Below are 10,627 nucleotides of genomic sequence, written 5' to 3'. Positions count from 1 at the left end.
GCTAATAAAGTTCGTCCTTAACATATAATTTAACAAAAAAAAAAATTAAATTTCAAGGATACATATTCGAGAATAAAATTATAAAAGTGTATTTTCAATACCTAAACGTCCCTTAAATAACAAAAAATTTGATATGTTTTAACTCTACAGAATTTTTTTTCCAAGTACATTGCACTGAATTTTTCGAAACATAGTTTTAATTACTCATATATCTAAAATTTTAAAGTTCTTTTAAAAAATCCTAAAGTTCAGAGAGAAAAACTAAGAACGCAATTTTAGTATATTTGACCCTTGGTTTCGCGAATATATTGATTTTTTTTTTTTGTAAATTACCTGTCGCAATATGTATATATTGAGCTACACATTTATAAAAATAAAAATATTATTATATATTAAATAAACAAAAGAAATATATCCATATCGCAATATGTATATATTGAGCTACACATTTATAAAAATAAAAATATTATTATATATTAAATAAACAAAAGAAATATATCCAAAACTGGTCAACATAAGACGTTTCTATTATTGCCACCAGCGTAAATTAAAAATCCACAAAATACCGGGATTCTAGGCAAATAATCCCTGGATTTTCGAACTTAAAAAATATCGGGATCCCGGGATTAACATTCTTAATGTAACATAGTACATATGTACATTCGTTTGCATCCGATTTCGTAATATTCGATTGCTAATTTAGAATTTTTGCTACTTTCAGATCTTTTTATTTTTTCCCTGTTAATAGTGCTCTAATGATTCTAACCACTTAGACCAGGACAAGGTGAATTCAATAAGGTGGTGTTGGAGCGACAGCTGAATTTTTCGCCATGGAAATCATAACGTCAAAATCGTTTATTTGTTGTAATTCTTACTGTCATTTTGTGTATGATTTGTTAGTGTAATTTTTTACTTATTTACGGCTAACACCACCTTATTAAATGCGCCTTGGACCAGGGGCTGGATTCCATAACTGTGAACTTTCGAGTGTGCATTGAAAATTTTATACAATCTTCTTTTTGCGGTTCAGGAAGTGTGAGAATGAGTTTTGACTGTCAAACTTGTGTGCACTACTCTTCTGAAAAACTCAAAGCATTTGATTCGGTGAGTTAGTTGTTATTGTTGTTGTAGCGGCACTTAAGCCCCGCCTATTTCGATTTGTCCTTCAATCGTTGTCGTCAAGCTCAATTAATGGTAGGCCGAAGGAACGCGCAGTTTCGTCGGGGTCGGACCAAACGGAGAGGGGTATTTGTTGAATGAAATTGAGCTGGAATGTGAAGAGGTGGTTGGTGTCGTGCGGGGAGTCTCCACATGCCGGACACTCATTGGGTATATTGGGGTCAAGTCACGCGTTTTTCACTCTGTCACACACAATTTTCTCACAGCTATAGAATCTAGCCCAGGGACTAAAAATCGGAAAATGAGGTAGTGTACACAATTTTGGCGGTGAAAACTCGTTCTCACACTTTCTGTATGACGCTTTTTTAAGCTTTTTATAGGTAGTCAACTGGTGTCCAAGTTAAATTAACATTTATTATCGTGCTGTTGTTTTTGTTGTATGCGTGTGCTGATATAGAAATGAATTTGAAATTGTTTTTAAAATGTGTAATTTTGTACATCAATAATCCGTTTCCGCTGTCCTCAGCGCCATCTCACTGTTCAGTATGGCAAGTGCTTTCCATAACCGATTTTTGGCATTTTGTTCCCAACCGATTCCGGTGCATTTTGTTCCCAAAGAACAGTTTCAGTGCCACTGTTATCGAAAAATCGCAAAAAATAAAAAGTTTGGCAACATTGTGAAAAAAGCAAACACGAGCCGCATTACAAACATCACGCAGAATTTTAGAGGAAAACATTGAATAGTGTTTAAATAATTAAATTAATTTCTAAAATAGATACACAAGGCGTATATTTGCATATATTAAAACGAACTACACTTCGTGCCTCCCCAGAACGCATTGTAAGTTGCGGAAAAATCGAGAATCAGCTTAATACCACGCAGACGCAAAACAACAACGTGCCGCGTGTAGCCGCACTGCCAGTTATTCCCAAAACAGTAAATATTAGCCGCAGCACTGAATTCGTGCCACGCACCACTTCCCTTAGTCCACAGGATGGTACCAATCGGTGCTGTACATGGTCACCCGGGCGTACATCCGCCACAGCCGATGCCTACGGCACCTACGGGCCCTAACACATTGCAGTCTTCGTCTTCAGCCACTTCCAACACCCCGTCAAATAAGAGTTCACTTTCGGTGAAACCCAATTATGCCCTGAAATTTACCTTGGCCGGTCACACAAAAGCCGTATCTGCTGTTAAATTTAGCCCAAATGGAGAATGGTTAGCCAGTTCATCGGCTGATAAATTGATTAAAATTTGGGGCGCTTATGATGGTAAGTTCGAAAAAACCATCTCCGGCCATAAGCTTGGTATAAGCGATGTCGCCTGGTCATCTGACTCTCGGTTGCTGGTAAGCGCCAGCGATGATAAAACACTTAAGGTGTGGGAACTAAGCTCGGGCAAATGTTTGAAAACTCTGAAAGGGCACAGCAATTATGTCTTCTGTTGCAACTTTAATCCGCAGTCTAATTTGATTGTTTCTGGCAGTTTTGATGAAAGTGTGCGTATTTGGGACGTGCGCACCGGCAAATGTTTGAAGACTCTTCCAGCGCACTCTGATCCTGTATCAGCAGTTCATTTCAATCGGGACGGGTCCTTAATTGTAAGTTCCAGCTATGACGGGCTATGTCGTATTTGGGATACAGCAAGTGGTCAGTGTCTGAAAACTTTGATTGATGATGATAATCCACCGGTGAGCTTTGTCAAATTTTCGCCAAATGGAAAGTATATTCTGGCAGCCACTTTGGATAATACTTTAAAATTATGGGACTACTCGAAAGGCAAATGCTTGAAGACATATACAGGACACAAAAACGAAAAGTATTGCATATTTGCAAATTTCTCAGTAACTGGTGGCAAGGTAATTACAATGGTTTATAAAATACTTATGCGATTTAAATTTAAAATATTTTTCTGCAGTGGATTGTATCTGGTAGTGAAGACAATATGGTCTATATCTGGAACTTACAGAGCAAAGAAGTCGTTCAAAAGCTTCAGGGTCATACGGATACTGTTTTGTGCACAGCTTGTCACCCTACGGAGAACATCATTGCTTCGGCGGCGTTAGAAAATGACAAGACTATCAAATTGTGGAAAAGTGACACATAAACGCACGCGAATCATAAAATTCGATTGCGTGCGAATACAAATATAGTTCTATTAATTAAACTAGTTTAAGAAATCAACCTCAGACGTTTACTATGTTTTGTAATAACAAAACCCTCATACATAAACATTTCATTTCCGATATCTGTACGAAATTAAACTTCATTCAAATAAAGTTCTAAAACTGATATCTTACTACGTTTAAGCGTAGGTCAGCAGACTTGAAAGCAAGACTTGACGTGTCTAAAAGGGGACTTATACGTAAGCTATTTGCAAATAAAAATAATTTGCAAATACCTAACTCACTGTTTATTCGACGGTGTGGAAAATTCTTTTCTAATATAACCTGATTATAAAAAGGCAATATTATTATTATTATTATTATTATTTAGATGCTGGTATGAATATGGCGACGTCTTGCCCTTATTTGCAGATAGTACCACTAATCAATACTTATTTACGTGATTTAGTTATTTGCAAATAAAAAATTAACTCAGCGTTTATACGGCAAAATTTACCATTTTGCAAATGGTTATTTTCAAATAATACGTGCGTATAAACGTAGTAAATATGCATGAACGAAAGACACAAGATCACGCGGGAAGGAAAGAACGAAAAAAGTTATTTTCTAGCTGCCGAAATCTCGACGCCATCTTTGTTGTAAGAAGTAAACAACGAAGAGAACGGAGAAAACCGCGAAATTGTTGAACGCATGAAAAATCATTTTTATTATGCAAATTCTTCTATAAATCATGCCGTTGTGTTAAATTATTCTTTATCTTATGTGTACACACGTTGTCACAAGCGAAAATGAAGAAAATTGCAGTAAAAAGCCACCACCAAATTGTAAACAACGAAGAAATGTAAACAAACGGCTAATGTCAAAATCGTTCAACTTTTTTCCTTAATGCGATTCTAACGGGCTACTCTCCTGCCCGCGTGATCTTGTCTTTTTGGTTCATGGTATATATGTGAGTGTCGTAGAATTATGATATTTAAGAACATCTTTCTCTTAATTAACGATGACACTGTATCTATAATGAAGCTGATCTCGACATTTTGTTTTAATAAGATTTAGTATCGAAAAATTCTTTCAAAAATTGCCTAGGAATGTGAGGTTGATAGCACACCTTGGGCTATGTTATGTTTTTAAAAACTTGCAAAGGCAAAAACGAGAAGACGAAGACAAAAAGAGAATAAAAAATTTCCCCCAGTGAATTTTCAGAGCTATGTATATATAGATAGTATTCATCACAAAATTGTACTAAAAAGTACTGCGTAGTAGGAAAGTATATTGTAAACGAAATTGTATCAAAAGAGTACAATTGTACCAAAACTGCCAACACTGGTGAAAGTGTAAGTCCGGCAAAGTCAGGTTTAAGAAACGCTGTTTACTAGGGCATGCCGTGGCTTAACGATGCTTCTGCAAATTTCAAAAAGTCACAATCCTATTTAGTTTCTCCCTAGTACTACGTTTATGCGACAGAATTCATGAGTTCTCCATTCCATGAATTCAAAAGTGGCCCCGTTTATGCATAGTTCGCGAATTCATAAAATAAAGAGCTTTAAAAAAGTGGCAACGCACTAGCGAGAAACTAAACAGTAGGGTTGTGGCTTTTTTGGCCTCCCTTTGAATTTGAAAAATCTGTTGGTACCAGGCAGGAAACGAACCATATTATATTTAAATTGGTTTTAATATACTTTCGTTTTAATCTATTTAAATTTATTTTATATTTGAACAATTTCACGTAACTTTTCCAGAGCTGTAAATCCTGTTTATGCAACTCATGCTTTTTAATCTAAAAACATCAGGTTCTTACCCGTACGCAACGCGGCATCCCGCGGGTTCCAAAAATAGCCCAGAAATTATTCCCGTACTCAACAAAATGGGTAATAGAGATCGAAAATTGGAACGTATTGGATCGTAAGTGTCTTCTTCTTCCTGCCCAAACAGCCCGGACTTTTTCTCGGGGTAAAAATGGATAAAGCGTCAAAGTGCATATCAGCTGTTTTGCGTTTACATGTTGCCTGAATTTACTTGGTGCTTTTAAGGAATAGTGAATGTATTTTCAATCTTAATATTCTTAAAATCAAATTTGTGGAACAAAAATTCAATTTACAAGTGTTTGCATTTAAGTGTCAAAACCAAAAACAACGCGAATCAACTGTTTCTCAAATTCTGGGCACGAAATGTGTTTTTTTTGCGTTCCCATACTTCTGGATTATGTTCTATTTTTGAGAGCAAACTTTTCGCTTATTCTCTAATTACCGGATCACGTCTGGATTGTTAGGGAAAGAACCTATCATAACCCTAGTAAACAGCTGTTTGTGGAACGTGGCGTTGCCGAACTTGCACTTCACGATTTCATGAAATGATGCCGAATTCATGGTTAATTTTCGTGTATAATTGAATGCATGAAATGAAGTTCATGCAGCCAATTTTAAACCAAATGCATGAAATGAATTCGCGAATCAGCTTACGCATAAACGTGTATAGTACGCTACGCCACTTTTTCAAAATTCTTTAAAACATGCGCAACTCTAAAATCGGATCCGAAAATATAAAGCTGATGCCACATAAAACTTTTGCTTCGCTTTACGTGACAGATTCGCTTTGACAGATAAGATGAATTGTATGAAAATGCACAAAGCATGCCACATAAATCGTCGAAGCTGCAGCGCGAAGCGAAAAGATGGCCAACTCCCATCTTTTTGCGCGCTTTGACAATCAGCCAGTTTAATATTTATTTTGTTTCGTCCAAATTCGAGTTTTCATGCAGAAACATAAAACTTAATTACATTGCTGATAATTTTAAAGCAAAATATATGAAATCCACAGCAACTTTGACTAGTAAAAAAGCGGTACAAAATTGTTTTCTTGGCGTTCATTGTGGCATACCTTTTGCGTTTGGCGCTTTGCTGGCAAAGTTATAAATGTCACGCAAAGCTACAAAGTTTTATCTGGCATCAGCTTAAGTGCTTGGTGATGGTGCAATTAATACAACAACAGGTATTACAGTAGTTTGCTGGTGAGAGAATATATATAATGAAGAAAAAATACATATTTACATTAATTGGGGATAAATCATTTAATTATGCAAAATTTTGAGAATTATGCAGAAATGGGGTATTTGAAAGTCGCCAAATTCAAGTTTTGCGATGACAAATAAATTTTCTCCGATTTGGCAACCCTATTTTTATATCCACGTGAAGTAATCTGGTGAAACTGCAACATCTGTCGTCTGCAATTTCCTAAAATTCCAAAATAAGTAGTTTGTGTAAATAAATTTTTATAAAAATCATCGAAAAACATAAAGCAGTATGTCGAAAGCCAAGGGCAAAAAGAAAAACGATCATTTAGAAGACGATGAAGATATAGAGGAAGTAAAGACAGCGTCGAACAAAAAGGCTGGTAAAAAAGGAAGAAAAGGTAAACGTGGCGGTGATTCCAGCGACGACGAATCGTTAGCAGGCAAGAAAGTTACCACCAACGATGCTGATGATTTAGAAAGCGTTAAGTCGGGAAGTAAAGCTCCGCAATCAAAAGGCAAAAAGGGAAAGAAAGGCAAGCGGAAAGACGAGTGGAGTGATGACGATGATGAACCAGAACCCATCGTACAACTTGGTGGCAAGAAAAAGGGATCAATAATTCAAGCCAGCGATGAAGATGATCCCAGCGTACCGCAACCAGCAGCAATCGCGAAAAAGCAAGGAAAAAAGAGCAAGAAGAACAAAAAGAAGGATGACTTCAGCGATGACGAAGATAGTGGCAATCAGAAGCCGAAATTTCCTGAATTGGTAGATGACGGTGATTCGGATGATGAAGAACTTTTAGTCGCAATTGCCAAACCGGCTTCAAAAAAATCAGTCAAGAAGCAACAGAAAAAAGCAAACAAATTTGCAATAAGTGATGATGACGAAGAAGAAGAAGCTGTATTATTGGAAGAACAATTAGAAGATGAAGCTAGTGAAGAGCCTGAGCCAGAGCCAAAAACAATTATACCAAACAATGAAAAGGAGGTAGAAATATCCGAAATAAAAGAAGTTATGGAAGTCACGGAAAAAATTGAGGAGCTGCAGATAGAAAGTAATGTGCCTTTAGAAGAAACTCTGGAAGAGCAAGTATATCAAGAGGAGAAAAACAAGGATGCAGATAAAGAAAATAACACAGAGTCAACCCTTAAGGAGAAAAAGCTTACGCATAAGGAAAAGAAGAAACAAAAGAAGCAACAGGAATATGAGAAGCAAATGGAGCTAATGACAAAGAAGGGTGGGTCTGGTCATTCCGACTTGGATAGCAATTTTACCATGTCTCAAGTGCAGCGCACTGCTGGTCAGCAAGCACAATTGGAGCACGCCGTTGACATCAAAATTGAGAATTTTACGATCTCGGCTAAAGGTACGTTACCATGTTGCAATTCTTCGAACTGTGTCTAAAATTTCATTTTTTTTTCAGGTAATGACTTGTTTGTAAACGCCAATCTTTTGATTGCTCACGGACGTCGTTATGGTTTAGTAGGCCCTAATGGGCATGGCAAAACCACCCTTCTCCGGCACATAGCCACACGTGCCTTCGCTATTCCGCCAAACATAGATGTGCTGCTCTGTGAACAAGAAGTAATTGCTACTGACAAAACAGCCATTGAAACAATACTAGAGGCTGATGAGAAAAGAAATAAGCTTTTGGCAAAGTGTAAAGAGTTGGAGGATCAATTTGCTGCTGGCGATATGAGTGTTCAAGAGGAATTGAACGACACATTTTCCGAGCTAAAAGCCATTGGCGCATATTCGGCGGAATCCCGTGCTCGTCGTATCTTGGCTGGTCTTGGTTTCAGCGAAGAAATGCAAAACCGCCCGACAAATAAGTTTTCCGGTGGCTGGCGCATGCGTGTTTCGTTAGCGCGAGCACTTTACTTGGAACCAACCTTACTTATGCTTGATGAACCTACTAACCATTTGGATTTGAACGCTGTAATCTGGTTAGATAATTATTTGCAGGGTTGGAAAAAGACGCTTTTAATAGTTTCCCACGACCAGAGTTTCTTAGACAACGTATGTAACGAAATAATACATCTCGATCAGAAGAAACTGCATTACTACAAGGGTAATTACTCCATGTTTAAGAAGATGTATGTTCAAAAGCGGCGCGAAATGATAAAGGAATATGAGAAGCAGGAGAAACGCTTGAGAGAACTGAAAGCTCATGGTCAATCAAAGAAAGCAGCTGAAAAAAAGCAGAAAGAAGTTCTCACCCGAAAACAAGAGAAAGGGAGGCCTAAGCAGCAGAAGCAAGATGACGATGATGGGCCTCAGGAACTATTGGCTCGTCCAAAAGAGTATATCGTCAAATTCCGCTTTCCAGAACCGTCACAGCTGCAACCCCCTATTTTGGGAATACACAATGTTACTTTTGCTTATGAAGGGCAAAAGCCACTGTTTGTCAATACAGATTTCGGTATAGACTTGACAAGTCGAGTGGCCATCGTTGGGCCAAATGGGGTGGGCAAATCTACGTTCCTTAAATTGCTACTTGGGGAATTAGAGCCACAAAAAGGAGAGCAACGCAAAAATCATCGGCTTCGAGTCGGTCGATTTGATCAGCACTCTGGTGAACATCTAACTGCCGAGGAGTCCGCCGCAGAGTATTTGCAACGCCTTTTCAATTTGCAACACGAGAAGGCGCGCAAGGCGTTAGGTTCGTTTGGTTTGGTGAGCCATGCGCATACTATAAAAATGAAGGATCTCTCCGGTGGTCAGAAAGCGCGAGTTGCCCTCGCTGAACTCTGTCTAAGTGCGCCCGATGTGCTGATTCTCGATGAACCTACGAACAATCTCGACATTGAGTCTATTGACGCCTTAGCAGAAGCCATTAACGAGTACGAGGGTGGTGTAATTATAGTATCTCACGACGAACGGTTGATTCGTGAAACTGGCTGTACATTGTACGTAATTGAAGACCAGACCATTAATGAAATCGATGGTGAATTTGATGACTACCGTAAGGAGGTGCTGGACGCGCTCGGCGAAGTGGTCAATAATCCGAGTGTTGTGGCTAACGCAGCCGTGTTGCAATAATTAAACACGTCTTTGATTAAGATATTTGAAATTGTTTTGTATGCATTCTAGTGCTAGATTGAAATTATTTAAAAAAATAAACCGTTAAAGTTGATTTATGAAGAAGGGGCTTTGGTCGAAATACATGATGCATTGTACATATGTATGAAACAAATTTAAATTTGCGCGGATATTTGAAAATGAAGATGCACACGTCACTTGAATATTCGTATGCTCATAATTGCGGTAAATTGGCATTTTTTATTTTGTATCGGATATACCGATCGATCTCTATTTGGACAGGTAAACAAAGTTTTGCACACAACCCGACATAAAATTTATCCGTTGCACACACCAATTCAAGGCGTATTTACACCAAATTGTATTTAAGTGGATGCCATCCTTTCTAATGCCACAGAAGAGGCACAGACAATCAAGTTTATTGCAAAGAACGTAGATAACTAGATTATAGATATAGAAGATAGATTATCTACGTTCTTTGGTTTATTGTTTATCTGATCGCTGAAATACCCGCCTTATAGACAAAACTCGAAGTGAATTTGAAATCAATCGACGCCATCTTTGTTGTAAGAAGTAAACAATGAGGAGAACGAAGAAAACCGCGTAATTGTTGAACGCATGAATAATCATTTTTATTATGCAAATTCTTTTATAAATCATGTCCTTGTGTTAAATTATTCTACACACGTTGTCAAAAGCGAAAATGAAGAAAATTGCAGTGAAAAGCTAACACCAAATTGGAAACAACGAACAAATGCAAACAAACGGCTAATGTCAAAATCGCCCTACTTTTTTCCTAAATGCGATTATAACGGGCTACTCTTCTTGCGTGATTCGGTATTTTTGGTTCATTGCAGCGAACCCTGGTGCTGAAACAACTAACAAGATCACGGTAAAGAATGAAAAAAGTAAATTTCTGAGTGTTTTTGATATCCGCCTAAGAACAAAAAAAAAAACAAAGAAAACGAAAAAGGCGCGGTGATTGAGTGCGATTATATTGGTATTTATTATAAAATATAAAAAGTGAAACTTGATGACAATTAGCAAAAAAAAAGTTCATAAAATATGGTTTTCATGCATGATACAAAAATTTGAAGGTAAAACCCAAGGCGAATTTATATAAGGTGGTGTTACTAAAGGCCCGTTTACATAGAACTTTGGCGTTGCGTTGGCGTTGGCGTCGCTTCAACAGCTGACTATGAATACATGAATTCAAATGCAGCCGTCCACATAGCCAAAATTCGACAACGCTCACGCCAACACAAAGCAAAAAGATGGCCAACTCTCAACTTTTCGCGTGCGTCGCTCGTCAGCTGTTGCGAATAA

The 10,627-nt window shown here is 37.7% G+C and overlaps 2 protein-coding genes across 2 annotated transcripts; both read left to right on the top strand.

The window, feature by feature from the left end:
* The first annotated feature begins 1,766 nt into the window (after window positions 1-1,766).
* On the top strand, window positions 1,767-3,488 carry LOC108363601 (protein will die slowly-like). The gene is made up of 2 exons (XM_017617000.1): window positions 1,767-2,981; window positions 3,041-3,488. Exons 1-2 carry the CDS (start codon window positions 2,115-2,117, stop codon window positions 3,227-3,229), a joined length of 1,056 nt encoding a protein of 351 aa, XP_017472489.1. The 5' UTR covers window positions 1,767-2,114; the 3' UTR covers window positions 3,230-3,488.
* A 2,913-nt stretch (window positions 3,489-6,401) lies between these two features.
* Window positions 6,402-9,708, top strand: LOC108363592 (ATP-binding cassette sub-family F member 1). Its single transcript, XM_017616983.1, has 2 exons — window positions 6,402-7,625; window positions 7,683-9,708. The coding sequence occupies exons 1-2, from the start codon at window positions 6,548-6,550 to the stop codon at window positions 9,299-9,301; spliced, it is 2,697 nt and encodes an 898-aa protein (XP_017472472.1). The 5' UTR covers window positions 6,402-6,547; the 3' UTR covers window positions 9,302-9,708.
* The last annotated feature ends 919 nt before the right edge of the window (window positions 9,709-10,627 follow it).

Source organism: Rhagoletis zephyria, unplaced genomic scaffold (assembly GCF_001687245.7).
Source record: "Rhagoletis zephyria isolate East Lansing unplaced genomic scaffold, Rhagoletis_zephyria_1.1 Rzeph_scaffold_01313, whole genome shotgun sequence".
NCBI classification, from domain to species: Eukaryota; Metazoa; Arthropoda; class Insecta; order Diptera; family Tephritidae; genus Rhagoletis; species Rhagoletis zephyria.
The sequence above is the reverse complement of the archived record's forward strand: the minus strand, read 5'-3'. Positions and strand labels throughout refer to the sequence as shown.

Coding starts and splice junctions, on each gene's coding strand:
- LOC108363601 (XM_017617000.1), top strand. CDS start 2,115: ATGGTACCAATCGGTGCTGTACATGGTCACCCGGGCGTACATCCGCCA. Junction 2,982..3,040: donor TCTCAGTAACTGGTGGCAAG/GTAATTACAATG, acceptor ATTTTTCTGCAG/TGGATTGTATCTGGTAGTGA.
- LOC108363592 (XM_017616983.1), top strand. CDS start 6,548: ATGTCGAAAGCCAAGGGCAAAAAGAAAAACGATCATTTAGAAGACGAT. Junction 7,626..7,682: donor TTTTACGATCTCGGCTAAAG/GTACGTTACCAT, acceptor TTTTTTTTTCAG/GTAATGACTTGTTTGTAAAC.